Below are 19,398 nucleotides of genomic sequence, written 5' to 3' on the forward strand. Positions count from 1 at the left end.
ATATAAGAACTGAATTGAAAGGGCACATCTGGTCCCAAGAAAAGTATGATGGTGTACAATAAGATACATCTGGGATATAAGACTGGACAGATGGAAAGATGTAATAAAACAAGTACAGTAAAATGTTAGTAACAAAATCTAAGTATTAAATACCTTAAAATTCTTTGAACTTTTTTTTTTTTTTTTTTGGCCACACCATGCGGCTTGTGGGATCTTAGTTCCCCAACGAGGGATCGAACACACCCCCTCTGCAATGGAAGCGCAGAGTCCTAAAAACTGGACCACCAGGGATTTCCCCTCTTTCAACATTTTTATGTTTAAAATTTCTCATAACAAAATATTTGGGCGGAAAACATATCCTGGATAAGTTACTGAACCTTAAAAGAATTCATATGGAAGCCTGTTAAAAGGATCAAGTCACAGTAAGGGAAAAAAATCCAGGTTTATCTCAGACTTTCCCACAGAAACATACTATCAAGTACTTAAGAAAGGGGAGAAAGAAGCATGAATTTTACACCATTCAAGAGAGGGTTTAAAGCATAAGATCATGAGGACTTCTCTGGTGGCTCAATGGTTAAGAATCTGCCTGCCAATGCAGGGGACACAGGCTTGAGCCCTGGTCCGGGAAGATCTCACATGCCGCGGAGCAACTAAGCCTGTACGCCACAACTACTGAGCCTGCGCTCTAGAGCCCACAAGCCACAACTACTGAAGCCTGCATGCCTAGAGCCCATGCTCGGAAACAAGGGAAGCGACTGCAGTGAGAAGCTTGTGCACGGCAACGAAGAGTAGCCCCCGCTAGGAGCAACTAGAGAAAGCCTGCGCGCAGCAACGAAGACCCAACACGGCCAAAAATAATAAACAAATAAATTTAAAAAAAAATTTTTTTAAGATATTTAAAGAAACTATACTTCTATTATTTATCAGTACAAAAAGATACATAAAATATAAAATCCCCCGATAGAGGAGGACAGAGTAATAGCAAAATGAATGGCAGTTCTATTGAGTTATATCATTACAGTAACAAAGGTAATATAAAAACAACCATAATGAAAATTCAGGAACTGCCTCCTATACTGATGATCAAAAACAGATAGTGAAGCAAAAAAATAACCTGTATTAAGTATAATGGGATTTGGATCTAGAAAGGACTACATAAACAGCAGTAAGATAGAAATGAAGCAATTGTTAAAAGGAACTGGTGTGTCCAATAAGAATCAACATTTACAAAAATTTGCTAAGATATATACATATTCACTGCAGCACCGTTTTTACTAACAAGCTGGAAAGAGACCTAGACATCAATTAAAAGAGGATGAGCAGGGGCTTCCCTGGTGGCACAGTGGTTGAGAGTCCGCCTGCCCACGGGTTCGTGCCCTGGTCCGGGAGGACCCCACATGCCGCGGAGCAGCTGGGCCCATGAGCCATGGCCGCTGAGCCTGCGTGTCCGGAGCCTGTGCTCCGCAACGGGAGAGGCCACAACAGTGAGAGGCCCGCGTACCGCAAAAAAAAAAAAAAAAGAGGATGAGCAAAACTAATTATAGCCATTTAACAGAGTATCATTCAGTCATTTAAAATATGAAGCAGATCTATATGTACACACTTATACAGAAAGCAAAATAGCAAGGAGCAAAAAAGATAAAAAGGATCTTCTTGGTTATAAATAAATACACACACACACACACACATCTACTGACATATGCATGATTTTTTTTTATTAAAGGATACAGAAGAAACTTAAAATACAGAAGAAACAAAGACTCCTATAAGAAAGCAGAAGGCGGGGCCAGGGAAAAGGACAGTTTTCTGTGCTGTCTGAGCTTTCCATTTCCAAGATAGGTCAACTGGAGAGCCCTGTGTCTCTGCAGAGCCAAAGAACTAAGATTACTTCACGTCGCTCCCCAACCTGAACACACCCATAGAAGCGCTGGATAAAATACAAAATTGTAGAACAAAAGAGAAGATTGTAAATTTTTTTTTAATTTTTAAACAAATTAACACTGAAACGAATTTATCACCTGCAGACTTTTGCTGAAATATAGGATGTACATCAGGAGAAGTAAACCCAGAAGCAAGGACTAAGATACACTAAGCAATGTGCTTTTCTAATATTATAAACCAAAAACTGTTAACATGGGTTATAAATAAGCACACAAAAAGCAATAAAATGAAAGCTCATAGGAAATAACTACAAAGTTACTCTGCTTCGAAAGTCAAAACTCCCTTAGGGGTGAGGCAAAGTTTTCTAAGCGCTCACGAGAGCTCTACGAGGCCTAAAGAAATGTTGTGCTTTGTCATCACCACATCCTCAGTACCTCACATGGTGTCTTCTACAACCAACATTCAATATGGGTTCAAGTAACGACTGCTATACTACTGCCTGTTAGTAGCAGCAACAAATACCTTTCAGCACAAATGTTTACACATCTAATCAATGTTAGTTCCTAACTATGGCATGACCATAGATAGCGGGAAAATAAAGTGGCAAAGTGCATGGCAGGCTAAGAGCTGAGAACAATTCATACTGGACAGAAGTGCTAGAGCAACCATGAGGCCTGGGAAATTAAAATTTTTTTAATTTCCCGGTTGATTTGGGTGTGTAGCCGATTTTTTTTTTTTTTTTTTTTTTGGTCATGAGGGGCGACGTGAGGGGTCTTAGTTCCCCGACCAGGTACTGAACCGGGCCCCCTGTAGTGGAAGAGCAGAGTCTTAACCACTGGACCACCAGGGAAGTCCCTGGCCAAATTTCTGAATCATAAAATCTAAGGCTGGATAAACTTGAAGCTCTCTCTTCCAGGTCTAAGCAGCCTATGATTCTAAAACTTTATCTTAAATAACAATTTTCAAATTTCTGCAAGAGACCTAGTATAAACATAACTAGTTTAAACATATTAGTATATGATATGAATGACTTCAATTTTATTAGAAAAAGAGTGTTTTATAGTTTATAGAAACGCTAGGTTTACAGTCCAAATGAAACCAGAAATGTCTGACTAGTTTCTAGCGTTTGCTGAGTTTGTTTTAACTTATTTGGCATCAACGCAGTTATTCAGTGACTTGACCGTAATTGCTCAATTGCTCAATAAACATTTACTGAACAGTTAAAAAAACAAAACAAAACACAACAAAAAAAACTAACCTGGATTTTACCCAAAAGGAAATGAGAATCTACCAAAAAGATTTAGAGATGAATGATGATCAAATTTTCACCTTTTAAAGAAATACTGGCTCTAGTATAAAGAATACTTTAGGGACTTCCCTGGTGGCACAGTGGTTAAGAATCCGCCTGCCAATGCAACAACTACTGAGCCTGCGCTCTAGAGCCCGCAAGCCACAACTACTGAGCCCATGTGCCACAACTACCGAAGCCCACGTGCCCAGAGCCCGTGCTCTGCAACAAGAGAAGCCACCGCAATGAGAAGCCCACGCACCACAACGAAGAGCGGCCCCCACTCATCACAACTAGGGAAAGCCCACGTGCAGCAACGAAGACCCGACGCAGCCATAAATAAATAAATAAATAAATTTACTTAAAAAAAAAAAAAGAAGTCTGCTGCAGAAATCAGGCAGCTATCTGCGGCGCCGTGACCTCTGGGGGCAGCCAAGAGAAGGTACATAGAACTTTACTGAAGTGCTAAGTTAAAAAAACAAGTGCAAAAAATTTAAGAGCAAAATAGAAAGCAATCAGATGCTTTAAGAAATACAAAATTTGGGGAATTCCCTGGGGGTCCAGTGGCTAGGACTGCATGCTTCCACTGCAGGGGGCACCGGCTGGATCCCTGGTCAGGGAACGAAGATCCCACAAGCTGCGCAGCATGGCCAAAATAAATAAATAAATAAATTTTAAAAAAAGAAATCCAAAATTTTATGGATAATGGAAGAGATGAGTAATAGGAAGAACCAGAAAAAGTTACTTGGAGAATTAACAGGAAAGAAGAAAGGGTAGAGATAAACAATATAGACAGGGATAAAAAGAAACCCAGAAACAGGACTGGGAAGAAGTAAGCTTCTGAGCTATACTGAAGCAGCTTGTCGTGTTAGGTATCTGACCAGTGAACGCGAGTGCATGTTATGTTATGCTAACACCTGCTACGAGTGCTCTTAAAACTTCAGTTAGCTCGGCCTCAAGTGTTCAGAATGTTCTTGCCAAATACTCAGAAGTTAGTGCTCCTGAATTCCCATACCCAACAACACACATGCATCTTCTTCACCTCTGCCAAGGAATATCCATCTGTAATCTTTTGACATGTAGTAAGAATCTTAAATAGCCAGCATTTGCCATAATTCTTCTTTCCACCAAACAAAATCTTGATATGTGACTTTATGCCACAACTACATACCAAGAATCATCCCACTGGGCTTCTCTTTGCCAGCAGAAGCGTGTACTCACTTCTGGCAAAAGTTAACAACCTTATTAATCACCTCCAACAATACTACTTATGAAGGTAACTTATTTTTAATAAGTTTTTTTTCCTAAGGAAGTTCTCTCACAAAAGTGAAATGTTTCTTTCTAGCATTTTCAGTTTCAACTGTCTCTAAACCCCTAACTAGCGACTTAGTAATAGGTGTCAACGGGGACACCTACACGGAAGCGCGTCTTACCTTGCCGCATGAGCATCAGCTGGTGCTCGTGCCGGGCCGCTTCCATTTCCGCCTCCAGTTTCTCTTTGGCTTCTCGGATGTTTCTATCAACCTGCTCACGCTGCTGCTTCTCCATTTCATCCAGAGCCTTCCAGCGAGATGCATACTCAAATTCAAACGTCCCAGGCTGAGCAAAACGCGGCGGTTGTTCTCTTTCCCTAAGTTTACAAGGAAAGACACACAGAAATGTTATGTTTCAAAGGTAAAATGACATGTAAGAACAACAAACACTACCATTCACTGAGCTATTACAATGTTCATGGCACTGTTGACAAGTACCCTCCATGAAATATATCACGGCAACATTGTCAAGCAGGTTTTAACAAGCTTAAGTTTGAGAAACTGCCCAAAGATGCCCAACTAATTAGTAAGGGCACCAGGATTCAAACCTAGGCAATCTGATGCTACAATCTGCATTCCCCTAATTAACACTTCCAATAAGGCCTTCCTGGTTTTCACTCAACAATTTTATATAAGGCAGTCTGCAACATATGACCCAAATGTCCCTTAAGTTAATTAGATGAAGTCAGATTTTTCTCTCTAAAAGTATAACTTTTAGGGGTAGTAATACAAGCAGATACAGTTAACTGTTATGTGCCAGGCTCACTGGCTAGGCCAAACACTATAGGCTTAATTTACTACAATCGGCTTAATACCTATTTGCCTTGCTAGACTATAAACTCATTGAGTACATGAAATTTGTTAACCACTGTAAGTACCTAGCACACACATATCTAGCACACTGTACACATTTAGTATTTATTTCTTTGAATGAATGAATAAATGACCGAAAAAATTTAATTAAGACCTGTGAATGTACCTGACAGTCAAAGAAATTCTTCAGTTATTCAAAAGTACTGATAAAAACATAATTCTCACTCATCAATAAAAGTACAGATGGCTTGCAATCACAAATTTTAACTTTTATTTTGGGGTGGGGAGGGGAAGATGGTGGATGGGACAAAGTTGGGAGATAAAGGGAGAGGTTGTCACAGAGGGAAAACATAGTGACAAGAAACAGCTGTGGGACTTCCCTGGTGGCACAGTGGTGAAGAATCCTCCTGCCAACGCAGGGAACATGGGATCGAGCCCTGGTCCAGGAAGACCCCACGTGCCGTGGAGCAACTGGGTCCATGCGCCACAGCTACTGAGCCTGCGCTCTAGAGCCTGCAAGCCACAACTAGTGAAGCCCACGCGCCTAGAGCCCGTGCTCTGCAACAAGAGAAGCCACCGCCATGGAAGCCTGCACACTGCAACGAAGAGCAGCCCCCACAGAGCAGCCCCCACTCGCTACAACTAGAGAAAGCCCACGTGCAGCAACAAAGAACCAACGCAGCCAAAGATAAGTAACTAAATTTATTAAAAAATAATAATAATAGGCACCCATATTTGTCATTTAAATCAACTACAAGGAAAAACATCCATCTGCACTAAAATCAAAGAATGCTAATTAAAACATGCATAAAATGTCATTTTGAGCCTACACTCTCAAATCTTAAAATCATAACATCCATCTTCTGTCAGGACAAACAAAACTACTTTTATACATACACCCGTAAGTATAAATTGGTATAGTATTTGGGGAGAACCATCTGGCAGTATTAATCACAGTTAAATATGCATACCTTTTGATCTAAGCCACCATACCTCACTTTCTTGGTTTTAAATGGTATTTCTCACTACTTAACGTGTCTTATAATCTTTGGCTCATTACTTACTGTATAGCCCCGCCACCAGAAACGTAAGCAGTGTGAGGGCGGAAACAGTTCTAAGACGCACTGGCAGCATCAAGAACAGTGCCTGAGGCTTCCCTGGTGGCGCAGTGGTTGAGAGTCCGCCTGCCGATGCAGGGGACACGGGTTCGTGCCCCGGTCCGGGAAGATCCTACATGCCGTGGAGAGGCTGGGCCCGTGAGCCATGGCCTCTGAGCCTGTGCGTCCGGAGCCTGTGCTCCGCAACGGGAGAGGCCACAACAGTGAGAGGCCCGCGTACCGCAAAAAAAAAAAAAAAGTACAAGAACAGTGCCTGGCACAAAGGCAATTCCAATATTTGTTGAGCTCACACACGCATATGCTACAGGGTTTTGTGTTTTTTTTTTGTTTTTTCTTTTTGGCCACTCCATGCAGCATGTGGGATCTTAGTTCCCCAACCAGAGATGATCAAACCCACACCTCCTGCCTTGGAAGCACGGAGTCTTAACCACTGGACCGCCAGGGAAGTCCATTACAGTTTTATTTACTATAATAAATGAGTGACTGGTTAAGAACAATACAACATATTCATACAGGCAACTTACGCAAAAATATCTGAATCACACTGAGTGAAAAGTAATTGGAAAAGAATAATATATAACATTTTGAAAACAGGCTACTTTTCTTTTTCATCTTTAAGAAAAATTCTTAACTCTTTGCCAAGTTATTTAACTAGAACCTTCTCCACTCCACCCCTGCCAAAACGTCTCCTAACTCATGGCACTTCCCTGGTGGTCCAGTGGTTAAGACTCCACCTTGCAGTGCAGGGGACGCTGGTTCGATCCCTGGTCGGGGAACTAGGATACTACATGCCGCGGGGCAAGAAGCCCACGTGCCACAACTAGAGAGCCTGCGTGCCGCAACTACAGAGCCCACACACTCTGGAGCCCATGCACAACTATAAGGAAGCCCGCACACCGCAACGAGACCCCATGTGCAGCTACTAAGACCCAAGCAGCCAAAAATAAATAAATAAATAAATATTTCAAAAAGTCTCCTAACTCTTAATTCATAATACACCTGAAGCATACTAAATACAGAAATTTTCATCTCTAAAATTCTCTGTTGGGGCTTCCCCGATGGTGCAGTGGATAAGACTCCGTGCTCCCAACGCAGGGGGCCCGGGTTTGATCCCTGGTCAGGGAACTAGATCCCACATGCATGCCACAACTAAGAGTTCACATGCCACAACTAAGGAGCCCACGTGACATAACTAAGGAGCTGGCGAACCGCAACTAAGGAGCCCACCTGAAACAACTAAGGATCCCACATGCTGGAACTAAGGAGCTGCCGAGCCGCAACTAAAAGAGCCCATGAGCCGCAACTAAGGAGCCCACCTGCCACAACTAAGAGCCGGTGCAACCAAATAAATAATAAATATTTTTTTAAAAATCCACTGTTTCTCTGGCATAAATACTACTGACAGTATCCTCTTACCTACCCATCCATGCCCCAGTTGTAAAAGTTGAGACTTCGAAGTCAAGTTAACATTTTACCAATATATACAAGAACACTAGCATTCCATGTAGACCAGCCCACTCTAGTAACCAGACTGTATGACTAAACAGCACACCTTACAATCCAACAATACTCGATTACAAACGTGAAGTAACAAATACCCTTGAGAGCACATATCTAAATTATCTTTATTAGTAAAATCTTACTTATGATACTGCTGAGTTTTCTGCATTAGCTTCTCTGGCAAGCCATCTTCATCATCAAACTGCTCCATGGGCTCCACAATGACTGGACGAGGGGTCCTGGACAGATAAAAAGCATTAATAAGAATTAACACAGTATCAAGAATTAACGTCCTCCTAGAAATCTTTTATTGTAACTCCAAGATACATACTTGGAAAATTTCCTTCCTGAGAAAAATGTCTCAAATCAGTCAAAAACATTGGTTGCACAGACACAGGTGAATGTCCAAGTCAAAAATGAGTGCTTATTTTTAGAGCATGGAGTCTATTCAAGGTGACAGAAAAATACACCAACCACAAACCTGCGTGAGCACGATGCAGAAGAGCGAGTCCCCGACTCTCATCCTGTGTGTGTCATCCTCATCCCCCCATCCCATCGCCTCAAATTCCCACCACTGCCCACCTGCCAGCCTCCCTCTCTGTCCAACTGGTCTTGTAAAGAAGTCTTTCTAAAACCCAAAGTGAGACCTAAAAGATTATCAGCCAAGAAAAAGGGAAGGGGGGGGGGGGCCAGAAGCAACACATTCAAGGAGGAAATGGGGTGGGGGGACAAGAAGAGTGGATGATGACAAATCTGACCTGGAAACCCTCCTTTACTGTTTTCCAAAGGAAGGGAAAGCTCACTGAGGAAAGACAAGAAAGAGAAGTCACTGGACTAGATGATATACTGATATTTTAATATACTGATATTAAAACTTTCCTTGCTATCAGCCTCTCACCATGCAAACAGACTAAAATCTATTTATACTGTCTTCTGAACAGAGATGCTTCAGAGAGAAAAAAGTCACGGTTAATTTTTGCGGTGTTAACAGAGGAGCTAGAGAGGTGAGGGGGCTTTCGGGGTTCAGAATGCTTCCCTTTACAAATAAATAAAGGTCCAGAGATTAAGAGACTAAATCCTCCACTGTAGGGAAAGGAAAGATATAAAACGGTTATTTATAAAGTTATTCCTGGGCTAATGAAGACATTTTAGAGTGAAAATGAATTAGAAGCAGATGTGGAATACCTTGGGGTGATGAAGACAGCAAGATTAGAAACCTCAGATAAAATGCGTGGGAACCCGAAAGAAAGGGGACTCACAGGCCTCATTCTCCAGGGTGAGACCTCGTGTCCAACATGTAAAAACAGAAACATAAGAAAGAATACGTAAACACAGCCTCCAAGAGTACACATAACCCAGTGAGGTGTGAGAAAGCAGCCAAGAATTCCTGAACCCACCCAGCCCATAGGAGGATCTAGTATTCTAAGAGGACCCAAAGGGGCCCAGGGACAAAATGAAGAAGATGCACTATATGGACCAGTTAACCACTGGAAGCCGTGGCAGGGCCACAATCATTCGAAGAGTAATAGAGGGGCTTCCCTGGTGGCGCAGTGGTTGAGAGTCCGCCTGCCGATGCAGGCGACACGGGTTCGTGCCCCGGTCCGGGAAGATCCCACATGCTGCAGAGCGGCTGGGCCCGTGAGCCATGGCCAGTGAGCCTGCGCATCCGGAGCCTGTGCTCTGCAACGGGAGAGGCCACAACAGTGAGAGGCCCGCGTACCGCCAAAAAAAAAAAAAAAAGAGTAACAGAGCCAGGTAAGAACTACACCTGAACCGAGGCCAGCAACGACTGAAACCTGCACCCTCCACTTCAACACCACAAGGCCACCACCACCCTAGAGAAAAATCAGAAGAGACCTCGAGGAAAATGTACTGGGGCTTCCCCAGTGGCACAGTGGTTAAGAATCCACCTACCAATGCAGGGGACACGGGTTCCAGCTCTGGTCTGGGAAGATCCCACGTGCCACAGAGCAACTAGGCCCTTGCATCCCAACTACTGAGCCTGTGAGCCACAATTACTGAGCCCGCATGCCACAACTACTGAGCCCGCACGCCACAACTACTCAGCCCGCGCGCCTAGAGTCTCTGCTCCACAAGAAGAGAAGCCACAGCAAAGAGAAGCCCACACACCACAATGAAGAGTAGCCCCCGCTCACCGCAACTAAAGAAAGCCCGTGCGCCGCAACGAAGACCCAATGCAGCCATAAATAAATAAATTTACTTAAAAAAAAAAAAGAAGCAAGGGATTTGGCATCAGACTAAACTCCACCATTTATTTGTTGTGCCATCTTAAGCAAATTACTGAACATCTCTGGGCCAATTTTCTCACCTGAAAAATGGAACAAATAATAACCAGTGTTGTTCTGGAAATCCATGAAGTAAGACACATAAAAAGTTCAACACCTTGCCCAGTCCCTCAAAATTGTTATAAATTATTCTAAAAGCTACCCGTAAGAATTAGTTAAATATTTACCAATGCCTGGCTATGACTTTAAAAAACAGCAATTAATCAAAGCCTGCAGTGGAAAAAACATACTAACCACACACCTTGCCTACTGCTTTAGTCCTTGCCTTCCTTCACGCTTTAAATAACTATTACAAGCTTACTATGTGGCCAAGAAATATTAGAATACAAATGTTAGGATTATAGTGTTAAGCCAAACAAAGTCCCTGCCCTAGTGGAGCTTATATTCTACCGCAGAGAAAGACATGCAAGTTAACACTAAGTGCTATGAAGAAAAATAAATTGGAGAGTAAAGCATCAGGCTATTTTAAGATAAAACAGCTTCCCTGAGGAGATAACATCTTAGCAAAATGTGAATAAAATGCAAGAGCAAGGCCCCTGGTGATCTGGAGAGAGAGCATCTCTAAGCAAAGGGAACAAGACCCAAGTCTCTGAGAGAACAAGTTGGCAGAGCTGTAATTCATGCTACATCTGCTATAAAACAGCTTTAGCACAAATGCTTAACTGTCAAAAACAAACTGAAAAATGCTTTACAAATCACCAAACGAAGCTCCTTGGGGCCAGGAAACAATTTTTACATTGTCTTTGTATCCAATTCCCCAAACCCTAAAATATCTGAATGATCCCAATCCACAGCACAAGTGCCAGAGGTGAGCACAGTATCAGATAAAAGAAATCAATTCAGTAATCAACTAAGGAATTTGTACATCTGAAGACTAAGTAAGAATGCACATCCAGAGCTTTCTTGTGGGCAAACTGAAAGGAAAGACATGTTAATATGGCAACAGGTTTAATGACCATCATAATTACTTTAAAATATTTTTAAGGAAATGGAGAGATACATCACATTCGTGGATTGGAAAAGGTTGATAGAAGATGTTAATGTTCCCCAGAATGATCTGTAAACTCAAAGCAATTCCAATCAAAAGCCCAGCAGATTATAAACAGAAACTAACACACCACTGTAAAGCAATTATACTCCAATAAAGATGTTTAAAAAAAAAAAAGGCCCAGCAGAATTCCTTTTAATTGACAAGCTGATTTTAAAACCAGTAAGGACATACAAAGGAATGATAATAACCAGAACAATTTCGCAAAAAGAATAAAGTTGGATGATACTATCTGACTTCAAAGCTTAGGGTAAGGCAATTAAGAAAGTACAGTACTGGTGTAATAGACATACTGATCAATTAAACAGAAAAAAAGAGTACAGATTTTTTCCCCAGTTTTTTGATAAAGGTAAAAGGTAACAAAGGGGAAATCATAATCTTTTCAATTAATGGTGCCAGAACACCCAAATACCTATGTTATATAAATAAACCGTTACCTCCCATCATACTCAATACGAATCACAGGTTTAAATAAAAAGCTATAAAATTTCTCAAGAAAACATGAGAAAGCTTTGCTACCTGAGGAAAGGCAAAGTATCATACAAGGATTCAAAAAGAACAAAGCATCAAAGAAAATAAATTGATAAACCGGACTTCACAAAATATAAAAACTTCTGCCTTTGAAAAACACTATTTAAAAAATTAAAGGGCCTCCCTGGTGGCGCAGTGGTTGAGAGTCCGCCTGCCGATGCAGGGGATACGGGTTCGTGCCCCGGTCTGGGAGGATCCCATGTGCCGCGGAGCGGCTGGGCCCGTGAGCCATGGCCGCTGGGCCTGCGCATCCGGAGCCTGTGCTCCGCAACGGGAGAGGCCACAACAGTGAGAGGCCCGCGTACGGGGAAAAAAAAAAAAAAAAAAAAAATTAAAAAGCAGGGCTTCCCTGGTGGCGCAGTGGTTGAGAGTCCGCCTGCCGATAAAGGCGACACGGGTTCGTGCCCCGGTCCGGGAGGATCCCACATGCCGCGGAGCAGCTGGGCCCATGAGCCATGGACGCTGGGCCTGCGCGTCCGGAGCCTGTGCTCCGCAACGGGAGAGGCCACAACAGTGAGAGGCCCGCGTACCGCCAAAAAAAAAAAAAAAAAAAAAAAAAAAATTAAAAAGCAAACCACAGACTGGGAGAAATAGTCTTAATACAGACCTGTACCCAGATTTGTTAATAATGTAAGACAAGTCAATTAAAAAACAGGCAAAAAATGTCAACAGACATTTCAAAAAACACATAAAAATAGCTAAAAAGCACATGAGAAGATGCTCATCATTGGTGATTAGGAAAATAAAATTTAAACCACAATGAGACACCACTACACTCACTAGAGTATCTAAAAGGCTGAAAATACGAAGTGCTGGTAAGGACATGATCAACTAGAACTCTCATTCATTGCTGGTGGGAATGTAAAATGGTACAAACATTTTGGAAAACAGTTTGGCAGTTTCCTATAAAGCTGAACATATGGTCATTTCCTCCTAAGTATTACCCAAGCCACATAATGTTCACAAGAAGCTTTATACACAAATGTTCATAACAGCTTTATTCACAATGGCCAGTAGTTGGAAGCAACTTGAACATCCACCCACAGGTCACCGGACAAAGTTGTAACTCGGTCATAAGAAGGAACAAAATACTGATACAATGATATGGATGAAATCTCATAAACATGCTAAGCAAAAGAAATCAGACATGAAAGAATACACACTATATAATTTCATTTCTATGAAATACAAGAAAAGACAAAACTAATTTATAATAACAGAAAGATCAAGAGCGGTCTAGGCAGGGATAAGATGGTCTAGGCAGGGAAAGAGGTGGGGAGTAACTGCAAAAGGACACAAAGGAACTTTTGTTGAATGCTGGAAATGTTCTATATCTTGACTGTGGTAGTAGGTTACATGACTACATACATACATTTTTAAAAACTCATTGAGCTCTACATGCAAAATTGGGTGCATTTTAACATATGTAAATTATACTTCAAAGTTGATTAAAATGTCATTTATTCACTAAATGTGCTTTGCACACAACAGACGTTCAGTAAGTTGAACAAAAATTGTAATACAAAACATTCCTGAGATTCATGTAGAATGGATCAGTACACTGAAGTCTGAATAAAGTATGACTCCTGACGGTACATAAATATACCCTATTTGTATTCACTGAGTATTTACTCAACACCTACTTACCACATGCCAAGACAACATACAGAATGCACTACAAAGAAAGAAATGAGAACAGAGAGAAGCCCACGTGTAACTGTACAGAAGAATGACAAGACGTTTAAACTCACGTTGTTAGCAAGAATGCCCCATCACCACATCTCTCCAGAGCCTTTCGTGCAGGAGGTTTTGCTGCGAATTCCACAAAGCCTTTTCCCGTAGCTCTACCACGGTCATCCACAACAACCACAGCTTTCTCTACTGGACCAAACTGGGAAAATGCTTGCTCTAGAAGCTCATTGGAGACAACCGGAGAGAGGTTCTTGACAGTTAAGGCTGCTCCATGTGTAGCAAAACGAATTCGGAGAGGTCTGCTCTTCAAAATGGTGCCATCCAGCTCTGCTTTTGCAATTTCAGCCAGTGTTCTGGACTCCTTTATAGGAAGAAAAAAATCACCTTTTAAAAATTACAGTAACAAAAAATTTTAAATAGTGGTTTGTTTCTAGGGAAGAGAGCTGGGCAGCTTTAGAAAATGACTGATGAGGTCATTTTGTTTTTGCGTCGTTCAATGATGGTATCACATGCATTTATTAATATTTTAAAGATAATTAATTTTAAACATTTTAAGTAGAAAGCTCCAACCTCAATGTCGTGTAAAAAGTCATCACTTAAAGATGATCTACTCATAAACAAATTGCCAACTATTAAATATTCAAAATAATATCTTTTATCAATCTCCTACATGTATTAAAAGAAACACATAATTACTTTTTGAGACCGATTACCAGTTACTAGAAACTACTACTGAAAATATATTAATTCTCTATACACTCCATGTTTCTGATATTTGCATCTTAATAAAGCGTACCACCTCTCCAATGCCAGACAAATCCCTTTCCATTTTTATTTCCATTTCTCTTTTATATTATCTGTAAGAAAACTACTATCAGGTGTTATTAATCACCTCTTCTGAAATACTTTCAAGGGCCACACATTTCTCACCATTACAGTGAGAGAAGCAAACACACATTCATGGGCTGTAAGAGTTCTCTCCCAAAAAAAGAGTTCTCTCCATTATACAGAAAAGTGCACATACACTTATTATAAACTAGAAAATACATTCATTGCTGAAACTACAAGTTAAGAGAACTTCCTTCTTCAAGAATTCCAAGTTGGTATAAAACATAGGCATCTAAAACAACAAACTGGTAAACTTACTACAAGTATGTTCTTTCTGTGCTGTGAAAACTTCCCAGCAAAAACTGAAAGAGGCTTTATACGCATTTGTGAGAAAAGTACAAATGTACTTTCTTATGAATAAGGTCGCAATAGCTCTTTATTCAATCCCTAAACTGTCCACAACAGCTTTAAATGACAGCACTTAAGCAAAAATCTACCTACAGAACTAATTTTACAAAGACAAATGAACCTACCCTTTTGACAGATATTCAAAATGGCCATTTTGTTTATTACTCTTAACTTAGTAACAGGAGTAGTAGTGCCAGCAAACATTTCACGAATATCTAACAAGGGACATGTCCTTTGCCGCTAAGATGTCACGTAATCCAGCAACTCTGAGAGGCAGAGTTTGGGGATAGAGTCTTGAATTACAATGCTGTCACACACGTAACTGGGAATGGGAAGAAACGCGAGGAAATTTCAGGGGGTGATGATAACATCTTGATCTAAAATCATGAAACCATACACTTAAAATTTGTGCATTTCATTATATGTAGATTTCAAATACCTTAAAAAACAATATTGGACTCTAGTTAATGATAAGCATGCTGAAGTGTTTAAGAGTCATCGACTGATGGACGGATGGAGATAAGAGATACAGATATGTGAAAAAAATACAGCAAAATTTAATTGTAGAATCTAGATGTTGAGTGTATGAATGTTCATTTCTATACTCTGAAATTATTCATAATAGCATGTTTGCGGGCAGGGGAATAGACAGAGCCTGGTCAGGACTTTGTAAAACTGTCAAGTGTTTCCGAGGGCATCTCCTGTTCAGATTCAGTCAGACATAGTGACAATGTCACATATCTTCTTTTTTTCAGGATGAGCAAGAAATCTCCATTTTTATGTTAAATCAAGTACTTTTTTACTGTTGGCAACAAATTCAATTTTTAATACTTTCTGGCCAAATAAAATGTTTATGCTGTCAGGAATTTTCAATGCCACAGTCCATCTTCAAAGTTTATACTTTTTATGGTTTTAAATGGTTCTACATCAGGGTTCCCCAACCTCAGCACTAGTGACATTAGGGGCAAGATAATCCTTACCGTGGAGGGCTGTCCCATGCACTGCAGGATGTTTATGCTAGTAGAACCACCTCCCAGTCTGACCACCAAAAATGTCTCCAGACATTGCCAAACGTCCCCTGGGAAGCAAAACCACTCTATTTGAGAACCACTGCTCTAAATGTGTACCAAAGTAACTGTAAAGTCAATTAAAATTATGTATTTGAAATGAACCAAGATTTCTTTACTTCATAGCTCCCAATAATGACATAACTTTTATTAAGTGGTTATTACATGCCAGCCATTCATTCCTCCCCCATATATACACATATACACACACGTGTGTGCACTATCTTTCATTATCCTTACCAACAATCTAATGAAGTGGGTTTTGTTACTATCCTCACTTCGCATATAGGGAAACAGGTTTATAAAGGTTCAAGTAACTTGTCCAAGATCACACACAAATGCTGATTTCAATCTATACAAAATTCACAACCTCCATCAATACACCATAAACAGCCTTCCAGCTGGTATCTCTGCATCACTCTTCACAAAACGTAAACTACAGGTTCTTAACTGAAAGGAATACAAAAAACAAGCAAAAAGAAACTGAAGTGACTACCCCAAGACAGAGACTGCTTCAACTAGGGTCTAATGATTTTCACTGGCTCCACTTTCACTTTCCAACAGCTCTTTCCAAAGCACATGATCTTTTCTCCCATTGTTTACTAATGGTGAAAATTCCCCACCGCAAGAGTACTAATAAGTTAATAAGTATAAGGAAATACACTGACGCAAAATGAAAAAATCCTTATAGTCATTCAGTAAAGTTGCTTAAGTAGCCTGCAGTACATTCATACTGTGAAATACAATGTTGTCATTAAAAAGAATCTAGTGCCGGGCCTCCCTGGTGGCGCAGTGGTTGAGAGTCCGCCTGCCGATGCAGGGGATACGGGTTCGTGCCCCGGTCTGGGAGGATCCCATATGCCGCGGAGCGGCTGGGCCCGTGAGCCATGGCCGCTGAGCCTCTGCGTCCGGAGCCTGTGCTCCGCAACGGGAGAGGCCACAACAGTGAGAGGCCCGCGTACAGCAAAAAAAAAAAAAAAGAATCTAGTGCCATGAAAAGATGTTGAAGACGTTTACATTAAATGAAAAACTCAAAGCACAAAACAATGTGTATGGTACAATTCGATTTTTATGGAAAAATTACACAATGTTTAACAGTGATCATCTTTAGTAAATGTACTAAGGTAGGGAAGATCTGCTAATGTTAGAATTGTAATTAAGAGAATGTCCCTGAAAAAAAAGAAAACAGAATGTCCCTGAAATAAAAGATGACTTCAAACTATATGCTGGGCAGGCCCATTACATTCTCTGCTACGTCTCCTCTAATATTTGAACAATCTATAAGAAGAACATATAATTTCATAATTAAACATAAAAAAGCACTAGAGGAGGGGGTTTAGTCCCCAGTGACTGACTAAAAGTAAATTCAGTTGATTTTAATTCTTTAATTAGAACAATGGTTCTCAAGCTTTAACAAGTATCAGAATCACATGGAAGGGTGGTTAAATCCCAAAATTGCTGGGCCCCAACCCCAAATTTTCTGATTCAGTAGATCAAGGGTGGGGCCGTAGAATTTGCCTTTGTAACAAATTCCCAGTTAACAATTTTTGAGATGGTTTAGGGTCAGCATTGCTAGCATGAATGGCAGGGAAAGTAATTTAAGTGGACTTCTGCTTACACTAGGAAGAGATCTGAAATTACTGGACGGGGACCAACCACACTTTTGTGAATCACTGCTCCAGAAATCTGGTTTACTAAAGCTAAAAGTAGGGGAAAATATAAAGCAGAAACCAAGTCCCAGTCAAACTAATGACAGTTTTAACTACAGTAAGCTTGCTTTAAAACGAACTACAACTTTCCAGTTAATTTATCCAATCTAAATTGTCAGTAACCATCCAAAACCTAAAAAGCAGCGTCTGGGTCTAAAATTCCACAAAATGTGTCCAAAATACACACAGTGTTTCCCATCGCCCATGTACCACGGACTCACAATATGGGTTAGAACCTCACGAGTAGCTGCCACTTAAATTCTTTTCCCCACCATTACATACAAGGAATGCTGAGCCTACACCATCTCAAAAATGCCTCACCTCACTAATTAACTGGAAAACTACAATTAACTAGAAATAAATTAAATATTAACTACTGAACAAGTAAACAGAATTCCTAAAAACACACATCAGATCGAATGATACCACTATTTTAGAGCCACTACACGAGCAGCACACACTACGGCCACCATACGATTACTTATATTCAGATCCGGTGCGCGCTGCGAGTTTCCGAAGTAGAGAAAACATATAACAACTCAGAAATATTTAAGGCTCTTAAATCTACCTGTGAAACACAGAGCTCAGATTAAACAGTAAAATCATCCACGAAGTAAATCTCATAAACTAAATTCTGATTTCCAACTGACAAATTTTTAACATTCCTACACAAAAATTTAGGGTGATGGAGTCTAGGAGCATATCTCAAAGGGGCAGACAACAGCAGCCCTTCTCACCTCCGCATTTCATAATCCCATAGATAATTATTTTAAAGAAAAGGAAAGCGAGGACCTGTATTTTCCAATATAGTAGCCACAAACCACATGTGGCTATTTAAATTAAGAATAAAAGTACAGTGTGTGTGGAAAAAAAATAAACATGGGGAAACAGAAAAAAATTAATAAATTACAAAAATAAAGAAAGAAAGAAAGAATAAATAAGATTTAAAAGTCAACTCCTCAGCCGCAATAGCCACACTGCAAGTGCTGAACACTCACATCCGGCCCGTGGCTATTCTACTGGGCAGTGCAGACACATTGAGGGAGGAAGAACTTTTAGTAGCTTTAAAATTAGGAAGGAAACAGATTTTTCCACATCAAAAAAGAAATGTTTATTGGCTTAAGTATAAGGCTTCCAAAAGAGGGACATTCAGCCTTACCATTCTTCCTCCAGAATGTCAACTTCAAAATAGAACAAGATGGTGCCAGAGGCCAAAGACTGTTAAAATGTTAAATAACACCCTTCTGGAAAGTTTACTAAAAGTTGCCTATGATACGTTATTGTAGAAGCCTAAAAGCCTAACTTCCTTTAAGATAAGTTTTGGATTTACGTTAAAAATAATTTTAGCAAGTGAAAGGCTGTTTCTCTAACGTCCAAAGGATAATTAAACATACTTACAATTTCCTGTTCACAATGCCAATTATTAAACGTGACTTTTAAGAAAACGTCTAACCCTCCTCTTGAAGCCATTCAGATCTTCACATGTTCTCCCGAACACTAGTGTCACTGCATTATAATCAGTTTTCTCTACGTATTAAAATTCTGCCTTTGTCTACTCACGGAGAGAACTCCATTTTGAAAGTCTCAGTTCCAAAGAGAAAGCTTTGGGAAACTGCAATGAACGTAAAATTCGAGGATCAAACTAGAAAGACAAAAGACACAAAACCCACTTATTTATATACAACGGCCTCCCTCTACGAAAGATATTCTGTTGGGGGACAACGATCCATCTAAACACGAGTTACATTAATGCTGTACAAGTGACACCGCGAGCACAAAGCACCCAGAAAAGCCTAACAAAGCAGCTCTGTTGTCCTGTAAGTGTAAACTCCCGCTGCTCAAAGCTCCTCTAAAGGTAACTAGAGACGCACAGGTTATGCATGACGTCGGAAAGCC

At 40.5% G+C, this 19,398-nt stretch overlaps 1 protein-coding gene across 12 annotated transcripts in view; it reads right to left on the reverse strand.

Annotated features, from left to right (window-relative positions):
• PSPC1 (paraspeckle component 1) overlaps positions 1 to 19,398 on the reverse strand; it is a 110,375-nt gene that overhangs the window by 89,932 nt on the left and 1,045 nt on the right. For all 12 annotated transcript variants that reach the window (XR_014291780.1, XR_014291781.1, XR_014291782.1 and 9 more), the window contains exons 2-4: positions 13,550 to 13,851; positions 8,057 to 8,152; positions 4,603 to 4,799 (exon numbers count right to left, since the gene is read on the reverse strand). Coding sequence is in view for 2 of the 12 variants with exons in the window: in XM_082602587.1 (XP_082458713.1) it covers positions 4,603 to 4,799; positions 8,057 to 8,152; positions 13,550 to 13,851 (595 nt within the window). In the remaining 10 variants the exon portion in view is untranslated. The remainder of the gene's footprint in view (positions 1 to 4,602; positions 4,800 to 8,056; positions 8,153 to 13,549; positions 13,852 to 19,398) is intronic.

This window comes from Mesoplodon mirus (assembly GCF_964341445.2).
Source record: "Mesoplodon mirus genome assembly, chromosome: 17".
NCBI classification, from domain to species: domain Eukaryota; kingdom Metazoa; phylum Chordata; class Mammalia; order Artiodactyla; family Ziphiidae; genus Mesoplodon; species Mesoplodon mirus.